General features: G+C 33.4%; 1 protein-coding gene across 1 annotated transcript in view; it reads left to right on the forward strand.

The window, feature by feature from the left end:
* The window catches only part of LOC123546445 (dopamine receptor 2-like), a 55,032-nt gene extending 38,289 nt beyond the window's left edge, over positions 1 to 16,743 (forward strand). The window contains exon 2 of the mRNA XM_045332712.2: positions 11,308 to 16,743. Coding sequence (XP_045188647.2) covers positions 12,503 to 13,966 — 1,464 coding nt within the window. The 5' untranslated portion in view covers positions 11,308 to 12,502 and the 3' untranslated portion in view covers positions 13,967 to 16,743. The remainder of the gene's footprint in view (positions 1 to 11,307) is intronic.
* Positions 16,744 to 20,857: the final 4,114 nt, after the last annotated feature.

Genomic DNA, 20,857 nt, shown 5'->3' on the forward strand with positions numbered 1-20,857 from the left:
TGACTTTCATGGGCTTTCCAAGCAAAATGTCTAGTCACTACTTACAGTCTACAGAATTAGTTTCAATATAAAATATAGAAAATAAATTAAAATTAGACTGGTATGGTATGAACTACTGTTATAGTCTTAACTTTTGGTGATATTTATTTACTTTAGACTAGGGGTTCTTTGGATATGTACTATGTATGTTTGTTTTTATCTGTATCTGTAAAGTGTATGATGGATTGTTTGCTAAATAAATCTATAAATTTAAGTTGAAAATGCATGGCCGCAAGCGTCACTATTGGTCAGGTCGGCATGACGTCACTTCAGTTGTAATATCGGGGAGATGAAAGCAGAATCTAGCGACTCGTAGTCAAGACATTAATCTCTTAATTAGTGATGGTCATTAGGAACTTTTATTAATAAACCACCTACTAACTGCCGTTTCCATAGTGATTCAAGTGACTTATGATTTAGGCAACTGGAATGAATGTGATATGCGTGCATATGTGATATACATCATTGCCTCAGTCGACCAGCTGTAAACGGGTACCAGCAAATTGCTGGGGGTGAGGTATAATTGGTTTTAACTGTTCTTAATATAGGGTCGCAGAAAAGCTCTATAGAGCTTATGTTAATTGTTTCACCAAGCGACGGTAAATAAAACTTACCTTTACCTTTACTTTACCTTTGCGAAAGCAGTCTATTGTGACAGCCTAACTCTTTACAAAAAGCAGAAATATTGAGAAATATTATGAAAATGACTTTAATGATCATAGATCAGGAACCAAAACATTGCATGCAAATTATCGTTCACTGCTTAGAATATTTGATAAATCACAAAACAGCGGTATTTTCGTTAGATAGTTTAAACCATTATCTGATCCGGCCCCGGTCCTTCGTGAAATGTGGCAAGCATACAGTTACGATATATCTCCACGTGTAACACGATGGATGTCATATTATATTTTAAACAATTCTTACATAGGAAAAAAATAACTAGATATTATTAATACAGTTATACTATTGTGATCTTAGTTCAGATATAACAATTTCCTGATACGCTCCGAGGGAGAAAAAAAATCCCTTCTCCAATATTAATTTTCGCACAAAATGTACTGACTCATTAATTTTTTAAGGTTTTTGATTATTTAGATTAAAGGTGGTAACTTGATTAAATTTGGTGTGATTGAATCAACTTTGACACCACAACATAAACTAACCGGGCATTTAGAACTAGTTATAATGTCAGGCTACATAGATTTAATAGAACGAGGAAAGTGAATATACGTGTGAATGTAGAAACCCAAATTTTTTTATTTAAATTTAAAAGAGCTCCGTTTTATCGAATGATAATTTTCTTCGAGTCCGTCGCAAATGTGAATATACTTTGCAGTGACCGTGCCTCATACAAAGATCTACTTATACCGACGGTCATTGTTGAATATCACGTCTGAAACTCATAAAACAAAAGGTTTCTTTCTCGGAAGTGATTACTGGAAGATCCAGCAACATTACAAATTATTGACATATTAATATTGCCCAAATTGTAACTTTAAGCAAAGAAAAACGACGGACTCTAGTGAAACAAGCAACGCTTTCCAATTACAAATTGGCGTTTACTTTCACCTCCGCTTGTTGCTACGCAACGCGATACGCTGAAGTGCACGGATATCCGACCTGATCAATACGCCGAAATTTCGAGTTGAAATTTACATAAAATACGTTCGTTCAACTTGCATATGATTTTATTTATTTTGCATTTTGGGGTTATATTTGTCTAACATTGAATTGAGATAATAAAAAGGAAGAGATTAAAGTTTAAATTACAAAAATACCGAGTTATATTGGAAAGACAACGGAGAGCGACGCTTGCGGGCACCTTTTGGAAATTGGATAACATTTTTTTGGATACGAACGTTCAAGCATACTTTCTCCTGATATATATGAGTTTTTTCTAGCGGTTAATTTTTATTATGGAGTTTAATGGTGAAATGTTATGCAATTATCGCCTTCTTATCCTGGTGACTTCTGTCAGCAGATAAATCTATAAAAATAAATGTATTGATTCTGGAAGCATTTATGAACTATGAACTCTCCTCGTCAAAGGTGGTGTTGTTGAACTCTTATATATTTTATTTGTGTGAGATGACTTACTCTTCCAAATATTATATTTTTGCTTAATTCTCTGATTGTTTTTAGAAACTGCTTTAGAAAAATCTGTTTCATCATTTATTTATTATGTTATTCTAAAAGCTTTAATTTCATTATCAAAAACTATAACACGATTTGTGTGAATGTAAGTTTGGTGAATAACCTTGCGCGGCTTCACGAAGTTGACTTAGCCAAGAGTCTTATCACACTCAGTTACAGTTAATTAAACATAAAAATCAGTAATTGTGTTCTCACATTTTCAGAGTACAATCTTTTAGCAGCACATATGAAAATGAGATTTAGAAAGAAAAAAAACCTACATACCCTCCTAACTTTTTGAGGCAATGTTCCCTGAACCACACATATTTTTGGCCTAAAAGATTCACGAACTCTGCACTAAACATGGAGGCTTATTAAACATATGGTATTCAGATAATTAGCCAATGGATACAATAAACGCGTAATAAATTTTAATGAAACAAAAATATTTTTCAGGTTCTTTACCTCTATGTTTTTACATCAAAAGAAAATAGTTGAGGCAAGGTGCTCAACAACAGGATGTTGGAAATAAGGTTTCACTTAAAAACTTCCTCATTCGTTAATTGCTTCATCCACCTATCCGGGTGTGTGACTATTTCATACGTGTAGGTAAACTAAATCTCACTACTTGTATTTTAACGTGAGCCGTACCCTAAAAATATTAAATCGGTATAATACGCAATACTGTATTAAAATATAATATGATATGATATTCAAGGACGAAAGCATCGTTATTGAAATATATAAGCATTTGCTACAGTATATATCAGTGTCTGGTTAAGAAATAACCCATCTTTAAATTTTATATATGACAAAAAGTGACAGAAATGTCTATGTATGGTTAAGAAATTACTGGAAGACGTAAGGATGTTATATTTAGCAAGCGTGCACCTGTATATTTACAAGTGCACGCGTAAATATACACGTGGATTTATAATCTATTCGTGCACGTGTAATTCTGGTTGCGCGTATAATACGCGTGCACCTATGTGGTTCAGCGTACATAAAAGTATTTACGTGGACGTATAATTTTACGCGTCCACGCGTAAAAACTTTGTGCTCATATATGCACACGTGTTCGAACAATTATGCACGCACGCGTAAATTTGTACGTGCACTTTTAACTGTAGATTCACTTATACGTACACATATATGGACATGCACGCGTAAAATCAAGTTCACGTACATTTACGCACACATGTATATAAGCGTGCAATGCATATTTACGGTTTCACGTATAAAAATATACTAGTACACCTGGATGTATGTATTTAACACGTGCGCGCACATTTGATACGTGCACGTATATTTTGAAATATGTGCGCACGCAAAGCAGAATTTTGACCAAAATGATACACCATGCAGCTCTGCGTTTTACACCAATCTTCTTTGGTAAACACAGGCAGAGTAATTAATGAGTAAATTTTGATATTTTTTTTTCTCACTCAGGATCGTTTAGTTTTTATCAGAATAGATTCGTTAAGTTATGCTTAAGGGCTCAAATGCAGAAGTACAAGTATGCATAATTTATAATTCTAATATGAATAATAATGCTTCAATCATCGCAACGATATTATGTTGATGTCACGTCGACGTGATATTTAGCGCCATGTAAGCATCGAGAAATAGCGCTTTCAATATTTCAATATTTTACTTAAAACATGTTTAAAACGAAATGTCACATATCATAACTGTATTAATTAATTTACACAGCCACAGAGTTGTTTATTAACTGTGCACAACAGTTCGCCATCATTTGTGCCCTATCAAATGAAACTGTTCCGCAAGACGTATTACCATTTCCGGTCCTGGCGTGTATAAACAAAGAAGCGCGATGACCTACCACTTGGCGCCATACATGCGCAAATAAACAGTTCTATCATATTTTATCGAAATTTAATTTTACAATTAAAGATATATTAGAATCGAAATAACTTATAGCAGATCGGGTGGTCATACGTCGTTCGAAATAATTATTACGCGCGCCGTATAACCGCCCATCGTGCATAAATAGTGTTAAAACTCAGTTTGGCTATAAGTTATTTCTTAAATCAACGCTATGTATAACTTATACTGGCACAAGTGCACAAAAATGTCCTACACGATATGAACAGTCGAATGCAATAAATTACACGTGTGCTACATGGTACACCCATATGAAACAACAGAAGATTCTGTTAATGTTGTATAGTAGTGAACATGCTAAATACGCATTCCGTCCTTGATAAAACACTCAGGGTTTATTAACATTTCTCACATTCAAATATCACATAACTAAGCAATAATTTTGACACTGCAATAATCTTATTGTAGTAAGAGTCGTGAGTATGGCATGCGGAATGCACATTAATTCCTTAAACTATAGGTGAGTAATTACAGGTAATCATAAATACAGTCAATGGTGAATCTATCATCGGCTTTGCAACGATACCGTCTGTATTATTGGCAATGTCAGAAATATAAAAACAGGACAACTTAAAATGTTTTTTAGATCTTTCTTTTGCTACGTTATATTTAATAAAATTCAATAAACGGTACAAAAATAATTTTGTAATTAAAATATCAGTGGACCTATGATGGTTTTGCAAGGGTCAAGGTTGCGGAAATGCGTGCCTTTATTAATCGTTCCTTTTGTCCTTGTTTTGTTTTACTTAGTGAGAATATTGGGTGTACAAACCGGCTGCGTTATAAGGGGATAGGCTATTGCTCCGAGTTAAGGGTATCCTATTATGAAAACAGTTACAATATTTCAGGTACATTTGAATAAACAAAAGCTATAAATGAACGTTTTTATTCAGTGAAGCCAGTGATATATTGCAAGTAATAAACTATCCTTGAATCTCGTTGAGGCATTGGTATCATACCTATTTATCTTAACATGAAAATAGTTTACAATATTAAGATGTATCCCAGAAAACAGCATGCTGAAAATAAATAAGCACTTAATTAGCATGTTTCCTAGATTTATTGTTACCTTCCTGTTTCATTAATAGTTTTATCCGCTCTCAAGTGGGATCTTTTGCACGAGAGATAAATCTCGCTACTAATTAATTAAAAGTCGTTAATCCTTGCAAAGTACCTAATTAGAAACTGTTTCATTAATAGTTTTATCCGCTCTCAAGTGGGATCTTTTGCACGAGAGATAAATCTCGCTACTAATTAATTAAAAGTCGTTAATCCTTGCAAAGTACCTAATTAGAAGCTGTTTAGGAATCACTTTGGCTCGTCGGTTTCCCACCGGTATCGGTGGAACGTATAGGAATACTTTTTAGAAAATTTATGACCATTGGATAAATTTATATACACCAGTATCTTGAGCACTGAATTCTCATTGACAGAATAATTTCCCATATGGAAAATGTCCGAAAATTTGCGTGTTCTTTATTACGTCTGCAAACTGATCATGCATTGGCTTGGAATTTCACAAATGTATTTCATAAGGCACGTTTACACGTAGAGTCATAAATTTACCTTTTATTTTGACAATATTATTCACCATTTAGTCTATGAAAATGCTAATTGCTTTTTTTCTTCAATTTCCATAATTCGTTGAAGGAATTGCATTGGAATTTCATTTAAATCTCTGATCATGCAGCAAATAGGCATCAGTATTTCTGAAACTAATAAAGGAATTGCATTGGACCTCTGCGATCATGCAAGTTAAGATAACAAGTCCCTTAAATCTGAACTTCTTGTAACTTAAATGTATCATTTAGACATACGCATTTTGAGATTTCGTGACAATTTGCAAAATAAACTTTTCCAAATTAATATGTCAGTCTTTTCCACCTTCTCAAAAATTTTGTTACTTCTCTTTCACTAATAAAACACCTCAGATCATTTTTCTGACTTTTTAGATTAGATTATGACATCGATTTTCTTTTCTGTTAGTCATTATAATGTCATTCCACCCACATGAGCGTTGCCAATGTCTTCAAATTGCAGTTTATTACCGTGCCTTAAGCATACTTGCGGAGATAAGCAAATGTATCTAAAATTTATTATCTTGATCAGGTGTTCCAGACACTTTAGACCTCAGTAAGTTTTATGTTTTTATTAGTAGCGATATAAGAGTAACGTGGAATTGCCATGCAACCATAAACTCGATATTATAGAGAGACAGAACCTATTTTTTATCAGAAAGAAACACTTTAGATAAAGTCTAGATATTGATTTATAAGTCCTTTAAATAATCAGAAGTTATTTTACACATGTGCATGTGAAAGTTTTGTTTACATCAGTAACTTAAGTTCTAGTATTTATTTTACACATGTGTTTGTTAAGAACAGCCAAGTACTTATAAGTATAGCGGGAAATGAAAACGATTTTAGACACAACGATTTTTTTTCACAATATAGACAATTACGATTTATTTACATGCATAGGATATACCTTTACTGCATTGCTACAGATGTTTTGCCAGCTTTATTATTGAAAAAAAAACCACCAAACAACAACAACAACAATCCAATAATAACTTGAAGTTATAGCGAAGATGCTACATATATGTAGCATTTATGAATAGGTGTTGTAATACCTAATAGATAGGAATAAAAAGTTGATCTCTATTACCTATGCCTACAAAAATACGTCAGTTTATTCCATTTGACTGGGTTATGTATGATGAATAGAGATAATTCATATAATTATAATTGTCTGCCACCACACAGTGGTTTGGGAGACAAATTGATTTACTCCTCCTGTGTGTGTGTGTGTGTGTGTGTCACAAATCATGTCCGAACTCTAAGTCGAACATTTCTCATCCGATCTTCACCAAACTTGAACAAAGTGTTGCATAAGTCCTCAGCCAAGTTCGATAACTAGCCAAATTGCCCGCGACACTTCAGAATTATGGTCCTTAAATTATCCAAATTCAGCCTTGGTATATTTGTAGTGAGTAAACAGTATATAAAGACTGACTTACTATTAAGATGATTAGGCAGTTGTGGGAGACGTGCGCTTTTCTCAAAAGCAGCTCTAGTTGATTATTTCTTACCTTCATATTAGTCTATGCATTGATAGGATTCCCGACGTTTGTTAGGTAAAATGTGAGAATAGATTTTTTTAGGGCCTTAAAGTCATTTTCGCAACTTTGACCAGCTTATTAAATATTCGACAATATGTACAAGTAACATTTCTCAGATGGCAACAGTAATGGCGCAAATATTGGCTTTGTTATATCAATGACCGTTTGGTTTCTCTGATGTTTGAAGATGTTTAGTGACACTGTGCATAGTGAAGTGTGTAAGTAGACATCTGTAACATGAAAACAAAACTCTTTTTATTTATTTTTCTGTCAACTCGGCAAGTAGTGACCAATATCGTACTTTAAAAGCTCAATGCTTTGATCAGCGTGATCAAGTTTGATTGGGTTGTCTTTATTAACCTGTATTGCAAATGAAGATAAATATTATGAAAAATGACCTCCTGTAAAAAATAAACTGATAGTATGCAAAGCGTAGTTTTTCAAAATACATTCTTTAGAAGTGACGAAAACAACAGAAAGAGTCCACAGTAATTTTCACGTTATTTGATATTTTTCAGTGGTCACAATTACTTATTTTATACCAAACACGTTCTAATCATGTTTTTGTCACAAGTGTAAGTATATAGACATCAAAACATTTTGCCCAGATAGGGAATGCAGTTTATAATTTGAATTAGTTTTCTTACTTTCAGTATGTTACTTTTTCTTTTTTAACGGTTTCCAACGTACATAATGTATTAATCGAGTATCTCCATGATTTGGTCGTATGTCGTAAAGAAACATAAAATACATATTTACAGATTCATAACAATGTTTACTTGAATTCACATATTTACTGTTTTACATTCCTTACAAATAGTAAATAGTACGGATGTGATTTAACCTGTTAATAACATATCGAGTTCACATAAGTTTAGGCATTGTATTCTGTCACGTCAACAATCTAATTTGAAAGTTGTCTGAAACTTGGACCTAAAATTGAAAAGCGTATTTTTCAATTTATTTTTGTGTACATTCTCAGTCAAATTCCTGTGTTACTGTCAGAAGACCGTTAGCATTTGGCGTACAGGCGAAAAATAACAGCTGCAGCTCATATATTTTACGTAGTTAAATTAGTTTAGTATAAGTTAGTTAGATTAATTGTTTATACTTAGCCGATGCATAGTTACCAAAAAAGATTTTCATCTTACGAGCAGCTGCAGCAACTTTCGGACTTCCAGATAGCATGTTTCTTGTCCAGTACTGACTTAATTATTGCTTTACATATTGCCACAGTAATATGTTTGATACCTTTCTCCTCCGTATACGCTTGATACGTTAAACTTCAGTGTATGCTAGATATGTTTAACTTCAGTATATGTTAGATAAGTTTAACTTCAGTGTATGTTAGATTCAGTGTATGTTTGATGTTAAACTTCAGTATACGCTTGCTACGTTTTAACTTCAGTATGATTATGTTAGATATCTTTAAATATAGTATATGTTTGATACGTTTAACTTCAGTATAATTTAAGATATTCTTACCTTCAGTATATGTTTGAAACGTTTAACGTCTGTATGTTAATACGTATATGTTCGATACTTTTAACTTGAGTATATACTAGAAATGCCTTCTTGGAGCAAAGTGCGCAGGACTAAATTAATTGAAACGAGAATTTATTACATCAGTTTCATAAGACAGCTCTTCGAAAATCAATTAAGAAAACCTTCACCCTGTGGTTGTAAAATTTATAGCATATTTTAAAACATTTTAATTTCCCGTCTTGACAGTAAGAGTAATAAAAGTTACCTCAAGCACAGTCTACAAAAATACAACAATCAATCTTTGTTTATTGTCTTTTGTTATATGCATGTTTTAACATTTAAGATAGTGGGGAGCAATTTTGAATGAACTCTTAGTTAATCGTATAAAGAGGAACATTTTACGAAAGCACTTTTGTTTTCATTCCATTCCAACAGAGTGTATGTTATCTTGACAGAAAATCTGCTGTGTTGCTTAATTTTGAATCAAATAATAGTTCACACTTTAGTATAATCTTACAGACTTAATAGGAATTAATTTTGTCCACTACATTGAAACATCAAAAATATTAAAATTGTTAAATAGACGACCGTTTAATCAGTGAGCAAATAATGTAAAGAAGAAGTCCAGCACGGAAGATTTTGCTTACTACTTCTAAACTTTGTAGCATATTTCAAGACTATCATTAAGTTTATTGCCCTATATTTCCATAGTTCCAGGAAACGTCATAATTTGCTATTATCTAACAGTAGGTTTGATTTATAATTATTTGTCTACGGACAAACAAGTAATTGGTAAACCTTTCTTGCAATATATTCTGTATGGTCAGTATAGGGCTGAATTTATTTCATAGATCAGAATAGCGGTGACCACGCACGTCACGATTGCGTGGTGAGTTTTTCCTCCGCAGATTTCACAGAGAACTATATGTTTCAAGTCGTTTGCTAGCACGTTTAGGTCTAATATGGTTGTCGTCTTTGTTTTGCAGTTTCAGTACTTATTTTGGTATCCCAAATAACATATTGGGGAGAGAATATAGAAGTATTACCCGTCCAACTCATCAGCTGGAAAAGACTTTTACGGCAATGAAAAGATCGCGTATAGTTACTTAATTTCCTTTTTTCGAAAGATATGTCCGGAGGATAACTTTGCACTTACTGGAGCGTTTTTTAAAAGCTTTCGGTAGATTTTTATTAAAAAGCTTTCAATTTGAATATATTTCTTTACTATTTAGATATTGTGACATTTCTTTGATCAGGACAAAGATTAGTTCAACTTTATTTAATTATTTATGTTCCAACAAATTATTTTAATTTGTTTGTATCATTTTACACCGTCATGTCATATTTATTTATCTTTTACTTTTATAGAATTATAGAAAACGGATTTGTAATAAATATTGCAGATAAATTGTAACATTGAATCGCGAGCTTCTTCATCCAAGATAACGAAAACAGTTTGCAAGGCAATGTTTCCCTTGTCCACAATAACTTTGTTTTTTGGAGATCTATAAAATAACCCATTTTGTTCACTCTAGAATATGTCGCCATTACTTTTAATAGAACTTCAGGTTTAATACACCAAATACATCTGTAACAAGACTTATTAGAAGCAATAGGTGCAACAACGCAAAAATGAAATAAATATCTTCGGTTTGCTTGAATATGCTCGCGAGATGTAATGAATATGTATATCTTTTGTATTTGATAGGTAATTGGTTTCAGTGATGAAAGACATTATCAACTCAGATACTTCTCTTAACGGATGGACATTAGATAAATTAGATTAGATCTAATTGTTCAAATGTCATTTAATTTTCTTTGAAGACATTTATTAAATTCCATCCTTATTCTATAAACAGCATCATTCCTTCTAGGATATAGAAGATATTCATTTGCTTCATTATGGACACCAGATGCGCATGTTACAGTATTCAAGGGAAAATATACTTTGATGTTTCGATGTAAAACATTTACAGCGTATCTCATATCAGTGCAACAGCCTCAACCAACTGTTGTAGTAAATTACAGTTAAAATATATAGAAGTCAGTATATGTTGTATGTGTCGCTGCGAAATTCAAAGATATATTTTGTTATATGAAAGAATAAATGCACCAGAGTATGTATATTCCGGTTAAGCGTCTTTTTAAGATTGTTTCAGTCAAATATAGCAGTGAGCACGATGCCCAAATTTGTAGGGCTGTCTCACTAAAATATAACGCCAAAGACACGTGACATGACCGCAACCCACCCCTCACGCACATTATACTGACATATGGGCTTACCAGTCCTAGAACTATCGTCTAAATGCTAATTACCAAGTGAGGAAGCTGCTTCTATATTTTGTAACGTTTTTTTGTTATAACTCGGCTATAAATGCAATAGACATGTATATCACAATCAGCGCATGTAATCACAGCTTGATCAAGCCGTTTACTGTCATTTTTAGGAGTGTAATGATGTCAGTATACAATTTCAACTACATTAGCGGCAGCTCCATCGGGTTGCTCGCACTTGATGTATTTTTCCAATCGTTGTTCTTGTCTTTTCTCATAATTGACAGTTATGACTGTAAAAGGGTTGAAAGAATATTAGGTAATACATATTCATTTCTATATTACAGATATTTCTTAGAACAGAGGCGGCACCATTCCAGAATATCATTACAGACGCTACAGTTATATTAATCGGAAATTTGATTTCAACATACTTAATGTCAGGGATCCCTGTCATTGACATATTAGTCAACTTGGACTGAATACAACTGATTGCCAGCGCATGGAGGGATTTGATTGTCATTTTCGTGTTTTAATTCATTAAGCCGAAGTATTTGAATGGATATGAATGTGAACCCTTGAAGGACTTTTAAAAAGACAGTTATTTTCAAAAGAAAATAGAGGAATACAACGACAAAAACAGTTTAACAATCATAACACATCATATGTCGTTATACTCGTTTCTGGCAAAGTTAAAGGTCAATTAATTGAGATTAAAGATCCCCCACACTTAAGACTGTGTGCTTCACTTTATGATATGTCAAATATAGTTCTAGAAATATAAAAAGTTTTTAAAAAAGGAAATAAAATCACTGCTTTTGCACAATTTGGTCGACCAACTTAACATTTTGGTACTTACTGACAGTGCAGAAAAGTAAAAATGGTATGTCTCTCGGAACTGTCATTCCAGGAGATCTTTGGAATATAAGAGTACATTAAAACTGAAAGGCAATTATTCCGATAGAAAAGAAACATAACAATTAAACGCGTAAAACAACACGGAAAGTGTAACTCAGATACACCCAGGATATGGAAATAAGAAAGGCAGATTATCAAACTTGGTAATTATCTATATGAAACAGAATACTTCGATCTTCGACAGCAGAAATGATGTCATTTAATGAAATCTAAATAATCCAGTGATATATTGTGCCAACGGAAGTGTCATAATTTCACAATAGATGCAGTGGGTAAATTATTCCACACGATATTATTTATGTTGTTAAGCTATCAAAGCAATTGCTCAAATTTCGAATAATAACATGATTTCCTAGATCTAAATCAAAAATATCAGAATAGGAACGCGTTTATTTATTCTTTGCAACCAATAAAACGTAATGTTATTTGGCTTTTATTAGAAAAATAACGATAAAACCGTTTCAGAGATTAGGCAGCTGTTTAGAGCGCTATGAATAACCTTAAATGCATTGTGAATAACTGTACATTTGGCAGGATTTATATCCAGTATATATATTGAATGTAACATTCTGACCTTGTGAAACTTCGACAGAAACAGAAATAATAACAGGAGACAAGATATTCATGAAAACCCTTGGAAGTAATAAATCTCATTTAGTTTTCATATTGCGAGAACAAAGCACTGCATTGTTAAGCAACTTTACAACTCCAACAATATTTTTGTCAAATAGCTACAGCATCGAAAGTTATGAACACATTTTACCAATGTTTGCCAACACGACAGAAGCGACTGATGAAATTGTAGCGGACCAAAAACATCCAGTGATAGGAGTCGTGCTGGCCATGTTCTCCTTTATAACTGTCCTAGGTAACATGCTCGTCATCACGGCTGTTATAAAAGAACTTTATCTACGTACAGTAACTAACTACATGATTGTCTCGCTAGCCATCGCTGACGTGATGGTTGGAGGGATTGTTATGCCGTTCAGTATTAGCTTTGAATTAAATAATCAAGTTTGGCATTACGGGACAGAATGGTGTGATCTGTGGCATTCCTTTGACGTTCTCGGTAGCACGGCCTCTATTTTAAACCTATGCATTATTTCCCTTGATAGGTACTGGGCAATTACTGACCCTATTGCATATCCGACTCGAATGTCGCCTTGCAGAGTATCAATTTTAATCACTTTTGTGTGGCTATGCTCTGCAGGGATATCTTTTCCAGCTATCGCATGGTGGAAGGCGGTCACTCCGCCGGGCCTGCCAAGCACTTCATGTGTTTTCACTGAAGATAGTGCATATTTGATATTTTCCTCGATGGTTTCATTTTATTTTCCAACAGTTGTCATGATATTTGTGTACATACAGATTTACCGAGCAGCTCGAAACCAACGCAAAAGTATAGAAACAGGTACCAAAGTTTTAACATCAAATCGGCTGTTTGGCCCAAGTGGTGTAATGACGTTACGTATCCACAGGGGTGGTATGGCTAAACTACGTTCTCCAAGTACTACGCCTGAATTGTCTCCATTTAAGAAACAAAGTGATAGTGACGAGGAAGATACGGAAATAACGTCAGGTATGACGTCAAACCATCAAACACCTATACATAGTGGTAATCATGAAATACATTCGCATGAAAACAATGAACATGATCACTCAAATCAGCACCACAATCAAAGACCAATGAAATTCATAACGAAGAGGCTTAGACATTTAGCATTAAGCAAAAAATTATCGAAACTTGCCAAGGAGCAAAAAGCGGCGAAAACACTCGGTATAGTTGTTGGTGTTTTTATCATTTGTTGGCTTCCGTTTTTTGTGACAAATGTGTTGCTTGGAATATGTGGTGAATGTGTGCGCAAACCAGAAATTATTATGCCTATATTTACTTGGTTTGGATATATTAATTCAGGTGTAAATCCAATCATTTATGCATTATCAATGAGAGATTTTCGTAGGGCGTTTGGGAGAATCATTTTTTGTTGTTGTCCAAAGTACAGATTTTACCAGACAAGAAGACGGCAAAAGACATATAGACACAGTAATGTGACGACATCAAGTTTTATCGGTTCTGCTCTACTGTAGTGTTTTAAAAGTACATATTTAACATATTATAATAAATTCGCCACTGTTTTAACATGATCTTTTCGACAAGAAGAATTTCTTTTTCAGCATATTCGTATAAACAGTATTGAAATTTGGAGGGATGCATATGTTAAACACTTAGTTCTCATTAGTGCGTCATGCAGATTATACTAATAAACAAAATAACTAGGCGCAAATGCTTTTCCATCTCTATCTAATACAAAATAACAGGTATGAATTAACAAATACTAACGGTTATATATCAAATTAACCGGCATATGATTGTTAGCCCCTACATAAAATATCAGCAGGAAATAAATTTATATAACATAAGACGATCGGGTAACACATTATGATTCCAGGAGAATTAGGTTAACAATGGGGAACATTAGTCAGTTACTTCCCCTGATAATGTCCAAGAAGTAGGTTGGTCCTTCCTCTGTTTTTATCGTGGACTGCTTTGTAATTTTCAAAAGCAATATCTATACTAAATTTCATTGGATTGAAAAATGATCAAGGACAGGTTATCTTTTAGTGGTCCTCTGCTAAATTTAGGTTTGAATAATCATTTTTATTCAGAAACTTACACATAAAAAGCATATTTATTTTGACCAACCGCAACATCTTGGATAAAGGTTATAACGAAAAAGTCAGAGGAATCCAACTGACAGGGACCAATGTAATATTTGGTTATCCTTGCACTTTATCATAAAACTTTTCAAGGGAAGTAACAAGCCAATGTTCCTCATCATGTGTTGAAGATATGTAACTGAATGAGGTGTACAGTAATATATGAGTCTAGGTAAAAAAAACACCAATGAGCCGTGGAAACCTTTGCCCGTGTTGTAAACATTTTAATGCTACAGCGTAGACTCGGATTTTAAAATATTTAATTTTCTTTTTGGCATCATTATTATCAAATAAGTACCGATTATAAAGGTACTTCACAATAACGTGACTTCGAAAATGCCAACGTTTTAGCAGTTGAAATTCTTATTAAAGGCACTGACCTCCAGATTTTTGCTAAAAATGGTATTTCTTTAACGTTGAAGTTTGGTCATATTATGAACATTAGAATATAAGGTTTTGTTTCTAAATCATCTTGAAAATGCCAAATCAAGAAAATAAAGATGCCTGAGTCGGGAATCGAACCGGAACCGCTGGGGCAATAAAAAACTTTCCCGCTGTGTTTACCAATACACCGCGGAGGAATATGTATTTAACGATTGTTAAATATATATATTTATAATAAAAACAGTTTACCTCCAATAAAGCGTTACAAACGCTTTTCAATTTTCAGTTTAAAAATTACTGAAAACAACTAATTCTCACATGCTTCCACAACATATAGTCAGTAATTAAGTTTCAAAGATTTCTTAAGAAATATAGCATTAATTTCCTGATACCTAGATATTTCCCTTTTTTTTGTTATCGTACAATTTTGAGGTCAGTGCCTTTAAATATGAGAACTAGAACTAGAATAGTTTGCATATTTGATTTTAAGCATAAGATTCACACTTTGTGTAATATCACTGTCTGTTCAAACCATATGATAGGTGCGTTCGTTATTCGTTCGGTTCTGTCAAAGTTGTCTACGTTTTACCGTGATAAAAAATTTGTTCAGTGAATTCTAATTTAATAATATATATTACACTTTCTATAATAAATGTTTTATATCATAAAGAACATTGACAACAATTTAACATGGGTAAGATAAATCGTAAGTTGACAGGACATTACTCAACATCTTGGATACACTATCTAGGCAATCGTACCTCTTCGTGCAGGCTTGCACAGTATCAGTTTCCTTGAATAATTGTTAAATATAATGCAATACTAATGATATTATACTCATTCTCAAATCTCAGAGATTGGTAATGTGAACTTTTTAAATTCAGAACATCTTGATTAGGTTTGTATTTATTGTTTGTATTGTTGTTAACCATTTTGTTACAATTAATTTTTGACTTTATTTGTAAATGTATTACTATGAAACAGGATACGAAAGTTTGCATAAAATAAATACCATAAAACAGGACATGAAAGTTTGCATAAAACAAATATTTCCATGCACAATATTTGTAACACTACATTTTTCTTTTCGAACTTTTATTTTGCTTAATTCATACTATGGGATGTATACATTTTTGCCATTATATCAACATAAATTAAGAAATTTTGAAATTTCAAAAAGATCCTCCTACCACATTCAGACTTTTGGAATATTGTACATTGTATCTTGTGTATCTGGGCCTTGAAATATTATCCACATTTGATGGATTAAACAGTGAAAGTGAAGTTAATTGCATATTTATTATATACGGTGAGTCATACCGAGTACAACAATTACCAGTTATCTAAAAGGAAAATGTATGCTGCTCATCGTGGATGGTATAAATCCTAGATACCATAAATAACAATTTGTCCTGCAAAACGTATGAATTATGGCATACAAATGTGTTCAACAATAATGATAACATTATCTTACATTATTGATGGAGCTTGAGACTAGTTAACAAAACGATTTATAAAGACACATGCATAAATCAAATTGTAGTGATCTCATTTCAAAACATTATGTTTTACATTTTAGAACATAGCACCATGCTATGTACGTTTTGATTTTCGATAACACCTTGATGTACAAGTAACATAATAAATTTGGAGTCAGTAATGAAGAAACTGAGTACATGTCCATCTTAATGTCATTGTTTAGAGGGCATGTGAACTGAATGTCTGATATACTCAGTACCAGAGCAATTATATATTAATATATTTTAGTTTGTTTTATCTTCTCATACAAAACCTGTCCTTATTCAACGAGTAACGACCACAATGCTAGGTAAGATCACAGAAAAATATGATTGCATGTTTCCATTGTAATTAAATGTAGTTTCGTTTTAGTATTTTGAAAGCCTTCTGTTAAACTTGTACTTGTGGTATTCACTACGGGCAAAGTCAGACAAATAAAGTTTGTCGCTAAGATTCTTGATTGTTCGATTTCTAACTATATTTCATTCGATTTAATCGGATAGTCCGATACTTAACTTCATATAGTTACCCTAAAGGAATACCCGTAAATATTGGTTGCGCAGTAACAACTCCCGGAAATGTCCTTAATTATATGTATTGACCTCGTTCTGCTAGTAAAATAGTATAAAACATGGATCTATTTTATAAAATATTCCATGAGAATTCCTCAGTTAAAACAGTTAAAAGCCTATTAGCCTAGGAATGTTTAGCTTAGTTATATTTTTAAAAGATCATTATGTCACTTAAAAGCGTTTTAACTTTGATTAGAAAATGAGTCTAGAAAATGTTCTAAATACATAGATTTGATACATATATAGTAAATAATAAATGGTAATCGAACGTTGAATAATTTTCTTAAGGTGTCTCAGAACTAATATTTTAATATTTTATTGTAATGTGTAACATACATCACTTGTCAGTTAGGCATTTTTGTGAAGTGTTAGGACGAAAGATAGATAGTTCAAAAACTTGGTCTCAACGTACCTGAACTACATTCTGTGCGGTAGGAATAACGCATAGCAGTAATAAAGCCATGTTTATTATTTCTCCATTTAGCGGTTTAGGGATAAACATTTGTATTTGTCCATTCCTCTGTCCATCACAGACAATTTGTGTTACAATATTTCCAGAAGTACTTTACCTATCGTCATGAAACTCTACAGGAATATTACTCAACATCGAAGTTGAGTAGCTGATGTTTTGTCTGTAGCTCATCCGAAAACAGGAAGCTTAATGAGAGTTTTTCTAAACTGTTAGCAATTATACTGTGTGCACACTATGGGTACCAACTACGCACGAATTGTAATAAAACTAAATCAAAATGCTGGTCTTGAAAGAGAATGATACTTGGTAATCTTGGCTCAGAAAACTGAGTCAGTCATATGAAAACATTGTGAACACCGTATAGGCCATTTTTGTCTTACCTGGTCTTTGTTAAATATTGTCAAAATATTTTTCTTTATAAATTCTAGACCAAATTTAAAACTTACTTATCCGGAGTACAATACTATTTCAAATCAGCGATTACAAGTTTTTTCCATGATTTATCCTTATGATATAGTTTTTGAACATAGTTTAAAGATTGAAATGTATTTCATAAAAGACAAACATTCAAGCTAGAACTTGAAAGTATGGTCGTAGCTCTAACGAGGTCACAACAGCGCGCATGTTGCTTCAAAGGCACTAACTTGGTGACAATACTGGCACCAACCTCTTCGACTTGACCGCGGTCGTTTCATTATTTATTTCTGCTTTCAATTTCATATATAATACCAATACCCAACACAGACGACGAGAAGGCATGCTTTATGGGACAGGGAGAGGAGCAGACAGAGAATGTAGATCAATCGACCACACCGTTTATATAATATTCTAATATGGCTACCAATGCTTAAAACAACAAGTTTAAAACGGAATGTCACATAGCACAACTGTCTTGAATAATTCACACACTCACACACTGAGTTTGTCATTCGCTTTGCAGAATAATTCGCCATCATTTGATCCTAATGGAACTCTTCCCCAAGACGCATTACCATTTCCGGTCCTTTGGTTGTTTTGGGTTTAACGCCGTTTTTCAACAGTATTTTAGTTATGTACCGGCGGGCAGTTAACCTAACCAGTGTTCCTGGGCTCTGTACCAGTAAAAACATGTTCTCCGCAAGTAACTGCCAACTTCCCCGCTTGAAGCAGAGGTAGAGCACGAATGATATTCGACACAACGTATTTCATCAAATCATCACGGAGAACATACGCCCCGCCAGGGGATCGAACTCACGACTCCGTAGATCTGTGCTCTCCCTATTGAGCTAAGAGGGCCGGCTTACTCCCGGACTGGTGTGTATAAACAAAGGAGCCAGCGACCTATTATTTAGCGCCACACATGCGCGAAGAAACAGTTCTATCATATTTTATCTAAATTTTACAATAAAAGAAATTATTTAATATATATATATATATATTTGAACAGTGTTTATATACTACGGCGGTTATACCTCGCAATAAATAACTTATTACGCCCGACGTATAACCGCGCATCGTGTGTAAAAAGTGTTAACATATTTGTTTGCAATAAACTATTTCTTAAATGCAGACTAACAATTAAAAAACCAGAAGACAGCGCATGGAATACTGCTGCAGCAGAACAAATCGACGAAGAACAACATCGACGCAAAAAAAACTCACTACAACTCAACCATAATCGATACTTCTTCCATAGTATATACTCGCCCATACAGTTCGCGGTCTCCGAGTGTAAAAAACACAAAAGAAGGAAGGGTCTTTAGGGTGTTAACGAGGTTTCTCTATAGAAGAAAAGTAACGGCGAATTTGGTTCGAACCAGTATGTTCATGAGAGATTGTGAAGTACGCAAAAATCAAAACGCCCCATAGCACTGGCCGAAGAGGAGCTCATGGTCTAGTACTATCTAAGAACATCCTTTGGGTAGTGCATCAATATAAAATCAGACTCAGCTACATGGAGTTCTTTTACTGTTGCTAAAAGTGACAATAAAGACTAAATGTCTTGGATATATAAAACATTAAATGCCATTATATATATAAGACTGCAATGATTTTCTTTATTAAACTGTCTTGAACGATGGTACAGCAGGTCCTGTTGATGCTGTGTTTCATGTAAGTAACAGGTGTTTTATGTATTACTAAAGCCTTATCGTTTATCTGTACTTTTCCGCTACCATAAAATTAAATTTAGATTTAATTATTATAACTCGTTTTAAGTTTTAGGATAAAATCAGTAAATTATTTGTAAACATTTCAGATATCTAACAATGGCAGACAATATGTCTGAAAGTAATCAAAAATTTATTTCATGACCACGAAGAAGATATATTTGTGTACATCTGGTAAATCATTTTCAGTTATATATGTTTGTAGCAAAAAGCAAAAAAGGACTTTACCGCAAGTTATAGAAAATATAAACGACGTAGTAGAAAATATTTCAATGTAATGAATTTTAGTTCAATTCAGGTAACCTCCTGTAACTGTGTACCTCTTGTCATTGTCTCATCTCGTGTTCCGTGCGGATAAATTCTAGGTGTGACAGCTTATATTTACTAACACTCTAGTTTTTCAAAATGCAAGAACATGTTTTGAAATGTAGTGGAACAGGGACTGAACTTAAGTACAATGAACAGCATAATGAGGAACATTAGCTTGTTACTTCCCTTGAATTGTTGTATGATAAAGCGCAAGGATAACAAAATATTATATTGGTCCCTTTCAGTTGGATTCCTCTGACTTTTTCGTTATAATCTTTATCCAAGATGTTGCGGTTGGTCAAAATTAATATGCTTTTTATGAGTAGGTTTCTAAATAAAATGATTAATCCAACCTAAATTTAACAGAGGGCCACTAAAAGAAAACCTGTCCTTTATCATTTTCCAATCCAGTGAAACTGAGTACAGATATTGCTTTTGAAAATTACAAAGAAGTCAACGATAAAAACCAAGGAAGGACCAATCTACATCTTGGACATAATCAGGGGAAGTAACTGAATAATGTTCCCCATTACGCCAATATAAAACAAATATATGCATTCGCCGTTACCCTCTTTGATATAGGAGCATTATTGGCAATAAAACGATAATCTTTCTATATAACATAGCAACAGAAACTGAGAACGTCATTATCTAATTGTACCAAGAACTGCACAGCGAGTAATTACAGGCTATCATCAGATAATTGCTTTTTTATCGGTAACTCAGCATGACAATCTATCATCGGTTCCGCAAATGATCATAACACACGAGATAATATCGTTTCTAACAGACATTTCCAATGTGATGTAGATAACACTTTCTTACCACCGTTATATTGCATTTACTAAGTATTTGAGGT

The sequence above is a fragment of the Mercenaria mercenaria genome, chromosome 9, assembly GCF_021730395.1.
Source record: "Mercenaria mercenaria strain notata chromosome 9, MADL_Memer_1, whole genome shotgun sequence".
NCBI lineage: Eukaryota > Metazoa > Mollusca > Bivalvia > Venerida > Veneridae > Mercenaria > Mercenaria mercenaria.